Source organism: Oncorhynchus keta, chromosome 23, assembly GCF_023373465.1.
Source record: "Oncorhynchus keta strain PuntledgeMale-10-30-2019 chromosome 23, Oket_V2, whole genome shotgun sequence".
Taxonomy (NCBI): domain Eukaryota; kingdom Metazoa; phylum Chordata; class Actinopteri; order Salmoniformes; family Salmonidae; genus Oncorhynchus; species Oncorhynchus keta.
The window spans coordinates 2,449,884-2,472,073 of NC_068443.1; the positions used below are offsets into that span (position 1 = coordinate 2,449,884).

Genomic DNA, 22,190 nt, shown 5'->3' on the forward strand with positions numbered 1-22,190 from the left:
TCTCTCTATCTCTGTTTATATAAGTGGTTGATCTCTCTCTCTCTCTCTCTCTCTCTCTCTCTCTCTCTCTCTCTCTCTCTCTCTCTCTTTTTATATAAGTGGTTGATCTCTCTCTCTCTCTCTGTTTATATAAGTGGCTGATCTCTCTCTCTCTGTCTCTGTTTATATAAGTGGTTGATCTCTCTCTCTCTCTGTTTGTTTATATAAGTGGTTGATCTCTCTCTCTCTGTTTATATAAGTGGTTGATCTCTCTGTTCTGTTTATATAAGTGGTTGATCTCTCTCTCTCTCTGTTTATATAAGTGGTTGATCTCTCTCTCTCTGTTTATATAAGTGGTTGATCTCTCTCTCCCTCTGTTTATATATGTGTTTGATGTCTCTCTCTCTCTCTCTCTGTTTATATAAGTGGTTGATCTCTCGCTCTCTCTGTGTTTATATAAGTGGTTGATCTCTCTCTCTCTCTCTCTGTTTATATAAGTGGTCGATCTCTCGCTCTCTCTCTCTGTTTATATAAGTGGTTGATCTCTCGCTCTCTCCCTCTCTCTGTTTATATAAGTGGTTGATCTCTCTCTCTCTCTCTCTGTTTATATAAGTGTTTGATCTCTCCCCCCTCTCTCTCTTTGTTTATATAAGTGGCTGATCTCTCTCTCTCTGTTTATATAAGTGGTTGATCTCTCTCTCTCCCTCTCTCTGTTTATATAAGTGGTTGATGTCTCTTTCTGTTTATATAAGTGGTTCATCTCTCTCTCTGTTTATATAAGTGGTTGATCTCTCTCTCTCTCTCTCTCTGTTTATATAAGTGGTTGATCTCTCTCTCTGTTTACATAAGTGGGTGATCTCTCGCTCCCTCTGTTTATATAAGTGGTTGATCTCTCTCTGTTTATATAAGTGGTTGTTCTCTCTCTCTCTCTCTGTCTCTGTTTATATAAGTGGTTGATCTCTCTCTCTCTCTCTGTTTATATAAGTGGTTGATCTCTCTCTCTCTCTGTCTTTTATATAAGTGGTTGATCTCTCTCTCTCTCTGTTTATATAAGTGGTTGATCTCTCTCTCTGTTTATATAAGTGGTTGATCTCTCTCTCTGTTTGTTTATATAAGTGGTTGATCTCTCTCTCTCTCTCTGTTTATATAAGTGGTTGATCTCTCTCTCTCTCTCTGTTTATATAAGTGGTGATCTCTCTCTGTTTATATAAGTGGTTGATCTCTCTCTCCCTCTCTCTGTTTATATAAGTGGTTGATCTCTCTCTGTTTATATAAGTGGTTGATCTCTCTCTCTCTCTCTCTCTGTTTATATAAGTGGTTGATCTCTCTCTCTCTGTTTATATAAGTGGTTGATCTCTCTCTCCCTCTCTCTGTTTCTCTATAAGTGGTTGATCTCTCTCTCTCTCTCTGTTTATATAAGTGGTTGATTATATAAGTCTCTCTCTCTCTCTCTTCTGTTTATATAAGTGGTTGATCTCTCTCTCTCTCTGTTTATATAAGTGGTTGATCTCTCTCTCTGTCTCTGTTTATATAAGTGGTTGATCTCTCTCTCTCTCTGTTTATATAAGTGGTTGATCTCTCTCTCTGTTCTATAAGTGGTTGATCTCTCTCTCTCTGTTTATATAAGTGGTTGATCTCTCTCTCTCTCCCTCTCTCTGTTTATATAAGTGGTTGATCTCTCTCTCTCCTCTCTCTCTCTGTTTATATATAAGTGGTTGATCTCTCTCTCTCTCTCTCTGTTTTTATATAAGTGGTTGATCTCTCTCTCTGTTTATATAAGTGGTTGATCTCTCTCTCTCTCTCTCTGTTTATATAAGTGGTTGATCTCTCTCTCCCTCTCTCTGTTTATATAAGTGGTTGATCTCTCTCTCTCTGTTTATATAAGTGGTTGATCTCTCTCTCTCTCTCTCTGTTTATATAAGTGGTTGATCTCTCTCTCCTCTCTGTTTATATAAGTGGTTGATCTCTCTCTGTCTCTGTTTATATAAGTGGTTGATCTCTCTCTCCTCTCTCTGTTTATATAAGTGGTTGATCTCTCTTCTCTGTTTATATAAGTGGTTGATCTCTCTCTGTTTATATAAGTGGTTGATCTCTCTCTCTCTCTCTGTTTATATAAGTGGTTGATCTCTCTCTCTGTTTATATAAGTGGTTGATCTCTCTCTCTCTCTGTTTATATAAGTGGTTGATCTCTCTCTCTCTGTTTATATAAGTGGTTGATCTCTCTCTCTGTTTATATAAGTGGTTGATCTCTCTCTCTCCCTCTCTCTGTTTATATAAGTGGTTGATCTCTCTTTCTGTTTATATAAGTGGTTGATCTCTCTCTCTCTCTCTCTCTCTCTGTTTATATAAGTGGTTGATCTCTCTCTCTTTTATATAAGTGGTTGATCTCTCTCTCTCTGTTTATATAAGTGGTTGATCTCTCTCTCTCCCTCTCTCTGTTTATATAAGTGGTTGATCTTTCTTTCTGTTTAAATAAGTGGTTGATCTCTCTTTCTGTTTATATAAGTGGGTGATCTCTCTCCCTCTGTTTATATAAGTGGTTGATCTCTCTCTCTCCTGTTTATATAAGTGGTTGATCTCTCTGTTTATATAAGTGGTTGATCTCTCTTTCTGTTTATATAAGTGGTTGATCTCTCTCTCTCTGTTTATATAAGTGGTTGATCTCTCTCTCTCTCTGTTTATATAAGTGGTTGATCTCTCTCTGTTTATATAAGTGGTTGATCTCTCTCTCTCTCTCTCTGTTTATATAAGTGGTTGATCTCTCTCTCTCTCTCTATCTGTTTATATAAGTGGTTGATCTCTCTCTCTCCCTCTCTCTGTTTATATAAGTGGTTGATCTCTCTCTCTCTCCTCTCTCTGTTTATATAAGTGGTTGATCTTTCTTTCTGTTTAAATAAGTGGTTGATCTCTCTTCTGTTTATATAAGTGGTTGATCTCTCTCTCTCTCTGTTTATATAAGTGGTTGATCTCTCTCTGTTTATATAAGTGGTTGATCTCTCTCTCTCTCTGTTTATATAAGTGGTTGATCTCTCTCTCTCCCTCTATCTGTTTATATAAGTGGTTGATCTCTCTCTCTCCCTCTCTCTGTTTATATAAGTGGTTGATCTCTCTCTCTCCCTCTCTCTGTTTATATAAGTGGTTGATCTCTCTCTCTCTCTCTATGTTTATATAAGTGGTTGATACCTCTCTCTCTCTGTTTATATAAGTGGTTGATCTCTCTCTCTTTCTGTTTATATAAGTGGTTGATCTCTCTCTCTCTGTGTTATATAAGTGGTTGATCTCTCTCTCTCTCTCTCTCTCTCTTATATAAGTGGTTGATCTCTCTCTCTCTGTTTATATAAGTGGTTGATCTCTCTCTCTCTCTCTCTGTTTATATAAGTGGTTGATCTCTCTCCTCTCTCTGTTTATATAAGTGGTTGATCTCTCTCTCTCTCTCTCTCTGTTTATATAAGTGGTTGATCTCTCTCTCTCTCTCTCTCTGTTTATAAAAGTGGTTGATCTCTCTCTCTCTCTCTGTTTATATAAGTGGTTGATCTCTCTCTCTGTCTCTCTGTTTATATAAGTGGTTGATCTCTCTCTCTCTCTCTCTCTGTTTATATAAGTGGTTGATCTCTCTCTCCCTCTCTCTGTTTATATAAGTGGATAATACCTCTCTCTCTGTTTATATAAGTGGTTGATCTCTCTCTCTCTTTCTGTTTATTTAAGTGGTTGATCTCTTTCTCTCTCTCTCTCTCTGTTCATGTAAGTGGATGATCTCTCTTTCTCTGTTTATATCAGTGGGTGATCTCTCGCTCCCTCTGTTTATATAAGTGGTTGATCTCTCTCTCTCCCTCTCTCTGTTTATATAAGTGGTTGATGTCTCTTTCTGTTTATATAAGTGGTTCATCTCTCTCTCTGTTTATATAAGTGGTTGATCTCTCTCTCTCTCTCTCTCTGTTTATATAAGTGGTTGATCTCTCTCTCTGTTTACATAAGTGGGTGATCTCTCACTCCCTCTGTTTATATAAGTGGTTGATCTCTCTCTCTCCCTCTCTCTGTTTATATAAGTGGTTGATCTCTTCTTTCTGTTTAAATAAGTGGTTGATCTCTCTTTCTGTTTATATAAGTGGTTGATCTCTCTCTCCCTCTGTTTATATAAGTGGTTGATCTCTCTTTCTCTCTCTCTCTGTTTATATAAGTGGTTGATCTCTCTTCTGTTTATATAAGTGGTTCATCTCTCTCTGTTTATATAAGTGGTTGATCTCTCTCTCTCTGTTTATATAAGTGGATGATCTCTCTCTCTGTTTATATAAGTGGGTGATCTCTCGCTCCCTCTGTTTATATAAGTGGTTGATCTCTCTCTCTGTTTATATAAGTGGTTGATCTCTCTCTCTCTCTCTCTATTTATATAAGTGGTTGATCTCTCTCTCTCTCTCTCTCTCTGTTTATATAGGTGGTTGATCTCTCTCTCTCTCTCTGTTTATATAAGTGGTTGATCTCTCTCTCTCTCTCTCTCTGTTTATATAAGTGGTTGATCTCTCTCTCGCTCTCTCTCTCTGTTTATATAAGTGGTTGATCTCTCTCTCTGTTTATATAAGTGGTTGATCTCTCTCTCTCTCTCTCTCTCTCTGTTTATATAAGTTGGTGATCTCTCTCTCTCTCTGTTTATATAAGTGGTTGATCTCTCTCTCTCTGTTAATATATGTGGTTGATCTCTCTCTCGCTCTCTCTGTCCGTTTATATAAGTGGTTGATCTTCCTCTCTCTCTCTCTCTCTGTTTATATAAGTGGATGATCTCTCTGTTTATATAAGTGGGTGATCTCTCGCTCTGTTTATATAAGTGGTTGATCTCGCTCTCTCTCTCTGTTTATATAAGTGGTTGATCTCTCTCTCTCTCTCTCTCTGTTTATATAAGTGGTTGATCTCTCTCTCTCTCTCTCTCTCTGTTTATATAAGTGGTTGATCTCTCTCTCTCTCTGTTTATATAAGTGGTTGATCTCTCTCTCTCTCTGTTTATATAAGTGGTTGATCTCTCTCTCTGTTTATATAAGTGGTTGATCTCTCTCTCTGTTTATATAAGTGGTTGATCTCTCTCTCTCTCTCTCTGTTTATATAAGTGGTTGATCTCTCTCTCTCTCTCTCTGTTTATATAAGTGGTTGATCTCTCTCTCTCTCTCTCTGTTTATATAAGTGGTTGATCTCTCTCTCTCTCTGTTTATATAAGTGGTTGATCTCTCTCTCTCTCTCTCTGTTTATATAAGTGGTTGATCTCTCTCTCTCTCTCTGTTTATATAAGTGGTTGATCTCTCTCTCTCTCTCTCTGTTTATATAAGTGGTTGATCTCTCTCTCTCTCTGTTTATATAAGTGGTTGATCTCTCTCTCTCTCTGTTTATATAAGTGGTTGATCTCTCTCTCTCTCTCTCTCTCTGTTTATATAAGTGGTTGATCTCTCTCTCTCTCTCTCTGTTTATATAAGTGGTTGATCTCTCTCTCTCTCTCTGTGTTTATATAAGTGGTTGATCTCTCTCTCTCTCTTTATATAAGTCTTGATCTCTCTCTCTCTGTTTATATAAGTGGTTGATCTCTCTCTCTCTTTATATAAGTGGTTGATCTGATCTCTCTGTCTGTTTATATAAGTTTGATCTCTCTCTCTCTCTCTCTCTGTTTATATAAGTGGTTGATCTCTCTCTCTCTCTCTCTGTTTATATAAGTGGTTGATCTCTCTCTCTCTCTGTTTATATAAGTGGTTGATCTCTCTCTCTCTCTGTTTATATAAGTGGTTGATCTCTCTCTCTCTCTCTCTGTTTATATAAGTGGTTGATCTCTCTCTCTCTCTCTCTCTCTCTCTCTCTCTCTGTTTATATAAGTGGTTGATCTCTCTCTCTCTCTCTCTCTGTTTATATAAGTGGTTGATCTCTCTCTCTCTGTTTATATAAGTGGCTGATCTCTCTCTCTGTTTATAGGGGTGTTTGATCTCTCTCTCCCTCTCTCTGTTTATATAAGTGGTTGATCTCTCTCTCTCTCTCTGTGTTTATATAAGTGGTTGATCTCTCTCTCTCTCTCTCTGTTTATTTAAGTGGTTGATCTCTCTCTCTGTTTATATAATGTGGTTGATCTCTCTCTGTTTATATAAGTTTGATCTCTCTCTCTCTCTCTGTTTATATAAGTGGTTGATCTCTCTCTCTCTCTCTGTTTATATAAGTGGTTGATCTCTCCCCCTCTCTATTTATATAAGTGGTTGATCTCTCTCTCTCCCTCTCTCTGTTTATACAAGTGGTTGATCTCTCTCTCTCTCTCTGTTTATATAAGTGGTTGATCTCTCTTCTGTTTATATAAGTGGTTGATCTCTCTCTCTCTCTCTGTTTATATAAGTGGTTGATCTCTCTCTCTCTCTGTTTATATAAGTGGTTGATCTCTCTCTCTCTCTCTCTCTGTTTATATAAGTGGTTGATCTCTCTCTCTCTGTTTATATAAGTGGTTGATCTCTCTCTCTCTCTGTTTATATAAGTGGTTGATCTCTCTCTCTCCTCTCTCTGTTTATATAAGTGGTTGATCTCTCTCTCCCTCTCTCTGTTTATATAAGTGGTTGATCTCTCTCTTCTCTGTTTATATAAGTGGTTGATCTCTCTCTCTCCTCTCTCTGTTTATATAAGTGGTTGATCTCTCTCTCTCTCTGTTTTATATAAGTGGTTGATCTCTCTCTCTCTGTTTATATAAGTGGTTGATCTCTCTCTCTCTCTCTGTTTATATAAGTGGTTGATCTCTCTCTCTCTCTCTCTCTCTGTTTATATAAGTGGTTGATCTCTCTCTCTCTCTGTTTATATAAGTGGTTGATCTCTCTCTCTCTCTCTCTCTGTTTATATAAGTGGTTGATCTCTCTCTCTCTCTCTGTTTATATAAGTGGTTGATCTCTCGCTCCTCTGATCTCTCTCTCTCTCTCTATATTTGTTTATATAAGTGGTTGATCTCTCTCTCTGATCTCTCTCTGTTTATATAAGTGGTTGATCTCTCTCTCTCTCTGTTTATATAAGTGGTTGATCTCTCTCTCTCTCTCTGTTTATATAAGTGGTTGATCTCTCTCTCTCTCTTTCTCTGTTTATATAAGTGGTTGACTCTCTCTCTCTGTTTATATAAGTGGTCTGATCTCTCTCTCTGGTTGATCTCTCTCTCTCTCTCTGTTTATATAAGTGGTTGATCTCTCTCCCTCCCTCTCTCTGTTTATATAAGTGCTTGATCTCTCTCTCTCTCTCTCTCTCTATCTATCTGTTTATATAAGTGGTTGATCTCTCTCTCTCTGTTTATATAAGTGGTTGATCTCTCTCTCTCTCTCTCTCTCTCTGTTTATATAAGTGGTTGATCTCTCTCTCTCTCTCTGTTTATATAAGTGGTTGATCTCTCTCTCTGTTCATATAAGTGGTTGATCTCTCTCTCTCTCTCTGTTTATATAAGTTGGTGATCTCTCTCTGTCTCTGTTTATATAAGTGGTTGATCTCTCTCTCTCTGTTAATATATGTGGTTGATCTCTCTCTCGCTCTCTCTCTCTGTTTATATAAGTTGTTGATCTCTCCCTCTCTCTTTCCGTTTATATAAGTGGTTGATCTTCCTCTCTCTCTCTCTCTGTTTATATAAGTGGATGATCTCTCTGTTTATATAAGTGGGTGATCTCTCGCTCCCTCTGTTTATATAAGTGGTTGATCTCGCTCTCTCTCTCTGTTTATATAAGTGGTTGATCTCTCCCTCTCTCTCCATTTATATAAGTGGTTGATCTCTCTCTCTCTCTCTCTGTCCGTTTATATAAGTGGTTGATCTCTCTCTCTCTCTCTCTCTGTTTATATAAGTGGATGATCTCTCTGTTTATATAAGTGGGTGATCTCTCGCTCCCTCTCGCTCTCTCTCTCTGTTTATATAAGTGGTTGATCTCTCTCTCTCTCTCTCCGTTTATATAAGTGGTTGATCTCTCTCTCTCTCTCTGTTTATATAAGTGGTTGATCTCTCTCTCTCTCTCTCTGTTTATATAAGTGGTTGATCTCTCTCTCTCTCTGTTTATATAAGTGGTTGATCTCTCTCTCTCTCTCTCTCTGTTTATATAAGTGGTTGATCTCTCTCTCTCTATCTGTTTATATAAGTTGTTGATCTCTCTCTCTCTCTCCCTCTGTTTATATAAGTGGTTGATCTCTCTCTCGCTCTCTCTCTCTGTTTATATAAGTGGTTGATCTCTCTCTGTTTATATAAGTGGTTGATCTCTCTCTCTCTCTGTTTATATAAGTGGTTGATCTCTCTGTTTATATAAGTGGTCGATCTCTCGCTCTCTCTCTCTGTTTATATAAGTGGTTGATCTCTCGCTCTCTCCCTCTCTCTGTTTATATAAGTGGTTGATCTCTCGCTCTCTCTCTCTCTCTGTTTATATAAGTGTTTGATCTCTCTCTCTCTCTCTCTCTGTTTATATAAGTGGTCGATCTCTCTCTCCCTCTCTCTGTTTATATAAGTGGTTGATCTCTCTCTCTCCCTCTCTCTCTCTCTCTGTTTATATAAGTGGTTGATCTCTCTCTCTCTCTCTCTCTCTGTTTATATAAGTGTTTGATCTCTCCCCCCTCTCTCTCTTTGTTTATATAAGTGGTTGATCTCCCTCTCTCCCTCTCTCTGTTTATATAAGTGGTTGATCTCTCTCTCTCCCTCTCTCTGTTTATATAAGTGGTTGATCTCTCTCTCTCTCTCTGTTTATATAAGTGGATGATTTCTCTCTCTCTCTGTTTATATAAGTTGTTTTCTCTCTCTCTCTCTCTCTGTTTATATAAGTGGATGATTTCTCTCTCTCTCTCTTTCTGTTTATATAAGTGGATGATCTCTTCCCTTCTCTATTTTTTTAAGTGTACTAGAGTGATTGTACAAGTAACTGTAGTAACCGTAGCCATGGCGATAGGTTTGGGTGCGCTTCCTACACAACCCCTCACATCCAGTCCACATGCATATGAGAGGTAATACATGTTACGCCGGTGACATCATACCCATAGTAGATGTGACATCACACACACGGCACACGCAATGCAGATGGGATGGAGTGAAGCCAGCCTCAGCCCAGGGGAAACCACAGAGATATACAGGGAGGAAGAGGAGGAGGATGAGGAAGATGACGAGGAGAAAGATGAAGGAAAAGAGGAAGAGAAGGAAAGAGGAGGAAGGGAAAGAGGTCGGTTGAGGAGCGATGTTGAAGAGGAGGTTGAGGAGGAAAGGAAAGAGGAAGAGGAGGATGAGGAAGATGGAGAGGGGGGAAGGGGAGGAGGGAGAAGCAGCAGACAGATTTGGAAGATGACTTTCAGTAACAGAGCTGACCAAAGGGGACACAGTCTCTTTTTCATGTAAAAAAAAATATATATATATATATATATATATATACACACACACTACCATTCAAAAGTTTGGGGTCATTTAGAAATGTCCTTGTTTTTGAAAGAAAAGCTACATTTTTTAAACATTAAAATAACATTGATTTGACATACAGTGTAGACATTGTTAATGTTGTAAATGGATTAGCTAACACAACGTGCCATTGGAACACAGGAGTGATGGTTGCTGATAAGGGGCCTCTGTACACCTATGTAGATATCCCATTAAAAAATCAGCCGTTTCAAGCAACAATAGATATTTACAACATTAACAATGTCTACACTGTATTTCTGATCAATTTGATGTTATTTTAATGTAAAAACAAAATGTATCTTTTCTTTCAAAAACAAGGACATTTCTAATCGACCCTAAACTTTTGAACGGTAGTATATGGTGTATATGTATATATATATATATTTTTACAAAGGCTTAAAATATAAGCAAGTTAAATGGAAAATTCCATAATAAAACCCACAGCGGAAATGGGAATAGTGGTAAAAGAAGATTTGTCTCACCTAAGATAGCAGTCGGCACAAAGGGATCTGGTCATAAACCCCAAAACAAGTGCAGAGATTGGAGGAAAAAGAGAGAGAAAATAGAGGTAAATAAAATAAATTGGAGATAAGAATAGAGAAGAACTAAATAACAGAGCACAGTGAATGTGATTATAGACCGAGGCTAGAAGAAGAATAGACAGAAGAATATAGGCTTATAGGCTGAAGACATAAGAACTATTACGTCTCTCGCACAAAGAGACTCTGTGGGACTGTTGATATGGAAAGGCACAAATATAGCTAGTGTCTTCATGGTCCTTCTGTAGCTCAGTTGGTAGAGCATGGCGCTTGTAACGCCAGGGTAGTGGGTTCGATCCCCGGGACCACCCATACGTAGAATGTATGCACACATGACTGTAAGTCGCTTTGGATAAAAGCGTCTGCTAAATGGCATATATTATTATTATTATTATAAAGAGTATGTTTACTGAAATGATTGATCCAACAACGACCTATAGGTTTAAAGGTTAGAAGATAAAACACTCTTGTCAGCTCATCGCTAGGTACTTTTTTCCAACCATTGACTTGTACTCTCTACTACCTACCGTGAGTATAATATATAGTAACAGAATGGTGTGTGTTTAAAAGTGTTTACCTGGGTAGTAGGACTTGGGGAGCGTTGAACTGAGAATATTAGACTTATTCAGGGTGAAGGAGGAAGGGGACAACACAGCTAGAGACAGAAAATAAACAATCGTCAATTATATAGTTATAGAATCTCAACATAATCATTGAACATGAATATAATGTATGTGAATCATATAATCTTAGTAGCTTAGTAGTAATTTAGTGTAGTAGTTTAGGACCAACACCATCTAGGACCAACACCATCTAGGACCAATACCATCTAGGACGAATACCATCTAGGACCAACACCATCTAGGACCAACACCATCTAGGACCAATACCATCTAGGACCAATACCATCTAGGACCAATACCATCTAGGACCAATACCATCTAGGACCAATACCATCTAGGACCAATACCATCTAGGACCAATACCATCTAGGACCAACACCATCTAGGACCAATACCATCTAGGACCAATACCATCTAGGACCAATACCATGTCATCTAGGACCAATACCATCTAGGACCAATACCATCTAGAACCAACACCATCTAGGACCAATACCATGTCATCTAGGACCAATACCATCTAGGACCAATACCATCTAGGACCAACACCATCTAGGACCAATACCATCTAGGACCAATACCATCTAGGACCAATACCATGTCATCTAGGACCAATACCATCTAGGACCAATACCATCTAGGACCAATACCATCTAGGACCAATACCATCTAGGACCAATACCATCTAGGACCAATACCATCTAGGACCAACACCATCTAGGACCAATACCATCTAGGACCAATACCATCTAGGACCAATACCATGTCATCTAGGACCAACACCATCTAGGACCAACACCATCTAGGACCAATACCATCTAGGACCAACACCATCTATGACCAAAACCATGTCATCTAGGACCAATACCATCTAGGACCAACACCATCTAGGACCAATACCATCTAGGACCAACACCATCTAGGACCAACACCATGTCATCTAGGACCAATACCATCTAGGACCAATACCATCTAGGACCAATACCATCTAGGACCAATACCATCTAGGACCAATACCATCTAGGACCAATACCATCTAGGACCAACACCATCTAGGACCAACACCATCTAGGACCAATACCATCTAGGACCAATACCATCTAGGACCAACACCATGTCATCTAGGACCAATACCATCTAGGACCAATACCATCTAGGACCAACACCATCTAGGACCAACACCATCTAGGACCAATACCATCTAGGACCAACACCATCTAGGACCAATACCATCTAGGACCAATACCATCTAGGACCAACACCATCTAGGACCAACACCATGTCATCTAGGACCAACACCATCTAGGACCAACACCATCTAGGACCAACACCATCTAGGACCAATACCATCTAGGACCAATACCATCTAGGACCAACACCATGTCATCTAGGACCAATACCGTCTAGGACCAACACCATGTCATCTAGGACCAATACCATCTAGGACCAATACCATCTAGGACCAATACCATCTAGGACCAACACCATCTAGGACCAACACCATCTAGGACCAACACCATGTCATCTAGGACCAATACCATCTAGGACCAATACCATCTAGGACCAACACCATCTAGGACCAATACCATCTAGGACCAACACCATCTAGGACCAACACCATCTAGGACCAACACCATGTCATCTAGGACCAATACCATCTAGGACCAATACCATCTAGGACCAACACCATCTAGGACCAATACCATCTAGGACCAACACCATCTAGGACCAATACCATCTAGGACCAACACCATGTCATCTAGGACCAATACCATCTAGGACCAACACCATGTCATCTAGGACCAATACCATCTAGGACCAATACCATCTAGGACCAATACCATCTAGGACCAACACCATCTAGGACCAACACCATCTAGGACCAATACCATCTAGGACCAACACCATCTAGGACCAATACCGTCTAGGACCAACACCTTCTAGGACCAACACCGTCTAGGACCAACACCATCTAGGACCAACACCATCTAGGACCAACACCATCTAGGACCAATACCATCTATGACCAACACCATCTAGGACCAACACCATCTAGGACCAACACCATCTAGGACCAACACCATCTAGGACCAACACCATCTATGACCAACACCATCTATGACCAACACCATCTAGGACCAACACCATCTATGACCAACACCATCTAGGACCAACACCATCTAGGACCAATACCATCTAGGATCAACACCATCTAGGACCAACACTATCTAGGACCAACACCATCTAGGACCAACACCATCTAGGACCAACACCATCTAGGACCAACACCATCTAGGACCAACACTATCTAGGACCAACACCATCTAGGACCAACACCATCTAGGACCAACACCATCTAGGACCAACACTATCTAGGACCAACACTATCTAGGACCAACACTATCTAGGACCAACACCATCTAGGACCAACACCATCTAGGACCAACACCATCTAGGACCAACACCATCTAGGACCAACACCATCTAGGACCAACACTATCTAGGACCAACACCATCTAGGACCAACACCATCTAGGACCAACACCATCTAGGACCAACACCATCTAGGACCAACACCATCTAGGACCAATACCATCTAGGACCAACACCATCTAGGACCAACACCATCTAGGACCAACACCATCTAGGACCAACACCATGTCATCTAGGACCAACACCATCTAGGACCAACACCATCTAGGACCAACACCATCTAGGACCAACACCATCTAGGACCAACACCATCTAGGACCAACACCATCTAGGACCAACACCATCTAGGACCAACACCATCTAGGACCAACACCATCTAGGACCAACACCATGTCATCTAGGACCAACACCATCTAGGACCAACACCATCTAGGACCAACACCATCTAGGACCCACACCATCTAGGACCAACACCATCTAGGACCAACACCATCTAGGACCAACACCATCTAGGACCAACACCATCTAGGACCAATACCATCTAGGACCAACACCATCTAGGACCAACACTATCTAGGACCAACACCATCTAGGACCAACACCATCTAGGACCAATACCATCTAGGACCAACACCATCTAGGACCAACACCATCTAGGACCAACACCATCTAGGACCAACACCATCTAGGACCAACACCATCTAGGACCAACACCATCTAGGACCAATACCATCTAGGATCAACACCATCTAGGACCAACACTATCTAGGACCACCATCTAGGACCACCATCTAGGACCAACACCATCTAGGACCAACACCATCTAGGACCAACACCATCTAGGACCAACACCTAGGACCAACACCATCTAGGATCAACACCATCTAGGACCAACACTATCTAGGACCAACACCATCTAGGACCAACACTATCTAGGACCAACACCATCTAGGACCAACACCATCTAGGACCAACACCATCTAGGACCAACACCATCTAGGACCAACACCATCTAGGACCAACACCATCTAGGACCAACACCATCTAGGACCAATACCATCTCGGACCAACACCATGTCATCTAGGACCAACACCATCTAGGACCACCATCTAGGACCAATACCATCTAGGACCAATACCATCTAGGACCAATACCATCTAGGACCAACACCATCTAGGACCAATACCATCTAGGACCAACACCATCTAGGACCAACACCATCTAGGACCAACACCATCTAGGACCAACACCATCTAGGACCAATACCATCTCGGACCAACACCATGTCATCTAGGACCAACACCATCTAGGACCAACACCATCTAGGACCAACACCATCTAGGACCAACACCATCTAGGACCAATACCATCTAGGACCAACACCATCTAGGACCAACACCATGTCATCTAGGACCAACACCATCTAGGACCAACACCATCTAGGACCAACACCATCTAGGACCAACACCATGCCATCTAGGACCAACACCATGCCATCTAGGACCAACACCATGCCATCTAGGACCAACACCATCTAGGACCAACACCATCTAGGACCAATACCATCTAGGACCAACACCATCTAGGACCAACACCATCTAGGACCAATACCATCTCGGACCAACACCATGTCATCTAGGACCAACACCATCTAGGACCAACACCATCTAGGACCAACACCATCTAGGACCAACACCATCTAGGACCAACACCATCTAGGACCAACACCATCTAGGACCAACACCATGTCATCTAGGACCAACACCATCTAGGACCAACACCATCTAGGACCAACACCATCTAGGACCAACACCATGCCATCTAGGACCAACACCATCCCATCTAGGACCAACACCATCTAGGACCAACACCATCTAGGACCAACACCATCTAGGACCAACACCATCTAGGACCAACACCATCTAGGACCAACACCATCTAGGACCAACACCATCTAGGACCAACACCATCTAGGACCAACACCATCTAGGACCAACACCATCTAGGACCAACACTATCTAGGACCAACACTATCTAGGACCAACACCATCTAGGACCAACACTATCTAGGACCAACACCATCTAGGACCAACACCATCTAGGACCAACACCATCTAGGACCAACACCATCTAGGACCAACACCATCTAGGACCAACACTATCTAGGACCAACACCATCTAGGACCAACACCATCTAGGACCAACACCATCTAGGACCAACACCATCTAGGACCAACACCATCTAGGACCAATACCATCTAGGACCAACACCATCTAGGACCAACACCATCTAGGACCAACACCATCTAGGACCAACACCATGTCATCTAGGACCAACACCATCTAGGACCAACACCATCTAGGACCAACACCATCTAGGACCAACACCATCTAGGACCAACACCATCTAGGACCAACACCATCTAGGACCAACACCATCTAGGACCAACACCATCTAGGACCAACACCATGTCATCTAGGACCAACACCATCTAGGACCAACACCATCTAGGACCAACACCATCTAGGACCAACACCATCTAGGACCAACACCATCTAGGACCAACACCATCTAGGACCAACACCATCTAGGACCAATACCATCTAGGATCAACACCATCTAGGACCAACACTATCTAGGACCAATACCATCTAGGACCAACACCATCTAGGACCAATACCATCTAGGACCAACACCATCTAGGACCAACACCATCTAGGACCAACACCATCTAGGACCAACACCATCTAGGACCAACACCATCTAGGACCAACACCATCTAGGACCAACACCATCTAGGACCAATACCATCTAGGATCAACACCATCTAGGACCAACACTATCTAGGACCAACACCATCTAGGACCAACACCATCTAGGACCAACACCATCTAGGACCAACACCATCTAGGACCAACACTATCTAGGACCAACACCATCTAGGATCAACACCATCTAGGACCAACACTATCTAGGACCAACACCATCTAGGACCAACACTATCTAGGACCAACACCATCTAGGACCAACACCATCTAGGACCAACACCATCTAGGACCAACACCATCTAGGACCAACACCATCTAGGACCAACACCATCTAGGACCAACACCATCTAGGACCAATACCATCTCGGACCAACACCATGTCATCTAGGACCAACACCATCTAGGACCAACACCATCTAGGACCAATACCATCTAGGACCAATACCATCTAGGACCAACACCATCTAGGACCAATACCATCTAGGACCAACACCATCTAGGACCAACACCATCTAGGACCAACACCATCTAGGACCAACACCATCTAGGACCAATACCATCTAGGACCAACACCATCTAGGACCAACACCATCTAGGACCAATACCATCTCGGACCAACACCATGTCATCTAGGACCAACACCATCTAGGACCAACACCATCTAGGACCAACACCATCTAGGACCAACACCATCTAGGACCAACACCATCTAGGACCAACACCATCTAGGACCAACACCATGTCATCTAGGACCAACACCATCTAGGACCAACACCATCTAGGACCAACACCATCTAGGACCAACACCATGCCATCTAGGACCAACACCATCTAGGACCAACACCATCTAGGACCAACACCATCTAGGACCAACACCATCTAGGACCAACACCATCTAGGACCAACACCATCTAGGACCAACACTATCTAGGACCAACACCATCTAGGACCAACACCATCTAGGACCAACACCATCTAGGACCAACACTATCTAGGACCAACACTATCTAGGACCAACACCATCTAGGACCAACACTCTAGGACCAACACCATCTAGGACCAACACCATCTAGGACCAACACCATCTAGGACCAACACCATCTAGGACCAACACCATCTAGGACCAACACCATCTAGGACCAACACCATCTAGGACCAACACCATCTAGGACCAACACCATCTAGGACCAACACCATCTAGGACCAACACCATCTAGGACCAATACCATCTAGGACCAACACCATCTAGGACCAACACCATCTAGGACCAACACCATCTAGGACCAACACCATGTCATCTAGGACCAACACCATCTAGGACCAACACCATCTAGGACCAACACCATCTAGGACCAACACCATCTAGGACCAACACCATCTAGGACCAACACCATCTAGGACCAACACCATCTAGGACCAACACCATCTAGGACCAACACCATGTCATCTAGGACCAACACCATCTAGGACCAACACCATCTAGGACCAACACCATCTAGGACCAACACCATCTAGGACCAACACCATCTAGGACCAACACCATCTAGGACCAACACCATCTAGGACCAACACCATCTAGGACCAATACCATCTAGGATCAACACCATCTAGGACCAACACTATCTAGGACCAATACCATCTAGGACCAACACCATCTAGGACCAATACCATCTAGGACCAACACCATCTAGGACCAACACCATCTAGGACCAACACCATCTAGGACCAACACCATCTAGGACCAACACCATCTAGGACCAACACCATCTAGGACCAATACCATCTAGGATCAACACCATCTAGGACCAACACTATCTAGGACCAACACCATCTAGGACCAACACCATCTAGGACCAACACCATCTAGGACCAACACCATCTAGGACCAACACCATCTAGGACCAACACCATCTAGGATCAACACCATCTAGGACCAACACTATCTAGGACCAACACCATCTAGGACCAACACTATCTAGGACCAACACCATCTAGGACCAACACCATCTAGGACCAACACCATCTAGGACCAACACCATCTAGGACCAACACCATCTAGGACCAACACCATCTAGGACCAATACCATCTCGGACCAACACCATGTCATCTAGGACCAACACCATCTAGGACCAACACCATCTAGGACCAATACCATCTAGGACCAATACCATCTTGGACCAACACCATCTAGGACCAATACCATCTAGGACCAACACCATCTAGGACCAACACCATCTAGGACCAACACCATCTAGGACCAACACCATCTAGGACCAATACCATCTCGGACCAACACCATGTCATCTAGGACCAACACCATCTAGGACCAACACCATCTAGGACCAACACCATCTAGGACCAACACCATCTAGGACCAACACCATCTAGGACCAATACCATCTAGGACCAACACCATCTAGGACCAACACCATGTCATCTAGGACCAACACCATCTAGGACCAACACCATCTAGGACCAACACCATCTAGGACCAACACCATGCCATCTAGGACCAACACCATGCCATCTAGGACCAACACCATGCCATCTAGGACCAACACCATCTAGGACCAACACCATCTAGGACCAATACCATCTAGGACCAACACCATCTAGGACCAACACCATCTAGGACCAATACCATCTCGGACCAACACCATGTCATCTAGGACCAACACCATCTAGGACCAACACCATCTAGGACCAACACCATCTAGGACCAACACCATCTAGGACCAACACCATCTAGGACCAACACCATGTCATCTAGGACCAACACCATCTAGGACCAACACCATCTAGGACCAACACCATCTAGGACCAACACCATGCCATCTAGGACCAACACCATCTAGGACCAACACCATCTAGGACCAACACCATCTAGGACCAACACCATCTAGGACCAACACCATGTCATCTAGGACCAACACCATCTAGGACCAACACCATCTAGGACCAACACCATCTAGGACCAATACCATCTAGGACCAACACCATCTAGGATCAACACCATCTAGGACCAATACCATCTAGGACCAACACCATCTAGGACCAACACCATCTAGGACCAACACCATCTAGGACCAACACCATGTCATCTAGGACCAACACCATCTAGGACCAACACCATCTAGGACCAACACCATCTAGGACCAATACCATCTAGGACCAACACCATCTAGGATCATCTAGGACCAATACCATCTAGGACCAACACCATCTAGGACCAATACCATCTAGGACCAACACCATCTAGGACCAACACCATCTAGGACCAATACCATCTAGGACCAACACCATCTAGGACAACACCATCTAGGACCAACACCATCTAGGACCAATACCATCTAGGACCAACACCATCTAGGACCAACACCATCTAGGACCAATACCATCTAGGACCAACACCATCTAGGACCAACACCATCTAGGACCAACACCATCTAGGACCAACACCATCTAGGACCAACACCATCTAGGACCAACACCATCTAGGACCAACACCATGTCATCTAGGACCAACACCATCTAGGATCAACACCATCTAGGACCAATACCATCTAGGACCAACACCATCTAGGACCAATACCATCTAGGACCAACACCATCTAGGACCAACACCATCTAGGACCAATACCATCTAGGACCAACACCATCTAGGACCAACACCATCTAGGACCAACACCATCTAGGACCAACACCATCTAGGACCAACACCATCTAGGACCAACACCATCTAGGACCAACACCATCTAGGACCAACACCATCTAGGACCAACACCATGTCATCTAGGACCAATACCATCTAGGACCAACACCATCTAGGACCAATACCATCTAGGACCAACACCATCTAGGACCAACACCATCCAGGACCAACACCATCTAGGACCAACACCATGTCATCTAGGACCAACACCATCTAGGACCAACACCATCTAGGACCAACACCATCTAGGACCAACACCATCTAGGACCAACACCATCTAGGACCAATACCATCTAGGACCAACACCATCTAGGACCAATACCATCTAGGACCAACACCATCTAGGACCAACACCATCTAGGACAACCCATCTAGGACCAATACCATCTAGGACCAACACCATCTAGGACCAATACCATCTCTAGGACCAACACCATCTAGGACCAACACCATCTAGGACCAACACCATCTAGGACCAACACCATCTAGGACCAATACCATCTAGGACCAACACCATGTCATCTAGGAACAACACCATCTAGGACCAACACCATCTAGGACCAACACCATCTAGGACCAATACCATCTAGGACCAATACCATCTAGGACCAATACCATCTAGGACCAACACCATCTAGGACCAACACCATCTAGGACCAACACCATCTAGGACCAACACCATCTAGGACCAATACCATCTAGGACCAAGACCATCTAGGACCAACACCATCTAGGACCAAGACCATCTAGGACCAAGACCATCTAGGACCAACACCATCTAGGACCAACACCATCTAGGACCAACACCATCTAGGACCAACACCATCTAGGACCAACACCATCTAGGACCAATACCATCTAGGACCAACACCATCTAGGACCAACACCATCTAGGACCAACACCATCTAGGACCAACACCATCTAGGACCAACACCATGTCATCTAGGACCAACACCATCTAGGACCAACACCATCTAGGACCAACACCATGTCATCTAGGACCAACACCATCTAGGACCAACACCATCTAGGACCAACACCATCTAGGACCAACACCATCTAGGACCAATACCATCTAGGACCAATACCTTCTAGGACCAACACCATCTAGGACCAACACCATCTAGGACCAACACCATCTAGGACCAATACCATCTAGGACCAATACCATCTAGGACCAACACCATCTAGGACCAACACCATCTAGGACCAACACCATCTAGGACCAACACCATCTAGGACCAATACCATCTAGGACCAATACCATCTAGGACCAACACCATGTCATCTAGGACCAACACCATCTAGGACCAACACCATCTAGGACCAACACCATCTAGGACCAATACCATCTAGGACCAACACCATGTCATCTAGGACCAATACCATCTAGGACCAACACCATCTAGGACCAACACCATCTAGGACCAACACCATCTAGGACCAACACCATCTAGGACCAACACCATCTAGGACCAACACCATCTCATCTAGGACCAATACCATCTAGGACCAACACCATCTAGGACCAACACCATCTAGGACCAACACCATCTAGGACCAACACCATCTAGGACCAATACCATCTAGACCAACACCATCTAGGACCAATACCATCTAGGACCAATACCATCTAGGACCAACACCATCTAGGACCAACACCATCTAGGACCAATACCATCTAGGACCAACACCATCTAGGACCAATACCATCTAAGACCAACACCATCTAGGACCAATACCATCTAGGACCAACACCATCTAGGACCAACACCATCTAGGACCAATACCATCTAGGACCAACACCATCTAGGACCAACACCATCCAGGACCAATACCATGTCATCTAGGACCAACACCATCTAGGACCAACACCATCTAGGACCAACACCATCTAGGACCAACACCATCTAGGACCAACACCATCTAGGACCAACACCATCTAGGACCAACACCATGTCATCTAGGACCAACACCATCTAGGACCAACACCATCTAGGACCAACACCATCTAGGACCAACACCATCTAGGACCAACACCATCTAGGACCAATACCATCTAGGACCAACACCATCTAGGACCAATACCATCTAGGACCAACACCATCTAGGACCAACACCATCTAGGACCAACACCATCTAGGACCAACACCATCTAGGACCAACACCATCTAGGACCAACACCATCTAGGACCAACACCATCCAGGACCAACACCATCTAGGACCAGGACCAACACCATCTAGGACCAACACCATCTAGGACCAACACCATGTCATCTAGGACCAACACCATCTAGGACCAACACCATCTAGGACCAACACCATGTCATCTAGGACCAACACCATCTAGGACCAACACCATCTAGGACCAACACCATCTAGGACCAACACCATCTAGGACCAATACCATCTAGGACCAATACCTTCTAGGACCAACACCATCTAGGACCAACACCATCTAGGACCAACACCATCTAGGACCAATACCATCTAGGACCAATACCTTCTAGGACCAACACCATCTAGGACCAACACCATCTAGGACCAACACCATCTAGGACCAACACCATCTAGGACCAATACCATCTAGGACCAATACCATCTAGGACCAACACCATGTCATCTAGGACCAACACCATCTAGGACCAACACCATCTAGGACCAACACCATCTAGGACCAATACCATCTAGGACCAACACCATGTCATCTAGGACCAATACCATCTAGGACCAA

General features: G+C 43.2%; 1 protein-coding gene across 1 annotated transcript in view; it reads right to left on the minus strand.

Annotated features, from left to right (window-relative positions):
- LOC127910876 (receptor-type tyrosine-protein phosphatase mu-like) overlaps positions 1-22,190 on the minus strand; it is a 688,506-nt gene that overhangs the window by 152,608 nt on the left and 513,708 nt on the right. Inside the window, exons 19-20 of the mRNA XM_052475958.1 lie at positions 10,493-10,570; positions 9,859-9,885 (exon numbers count right to left, since the gene is read on the minus strand). Coding sequence (XP_052331918.1) covers positions 9,859-9,885; positions 10,493-10,570 — 105 coding nt within the window. The remainder of the gene's footprint in view (positions 1-9,858; positions 9,886-10,492; positions 10,571-22,190) is intronic.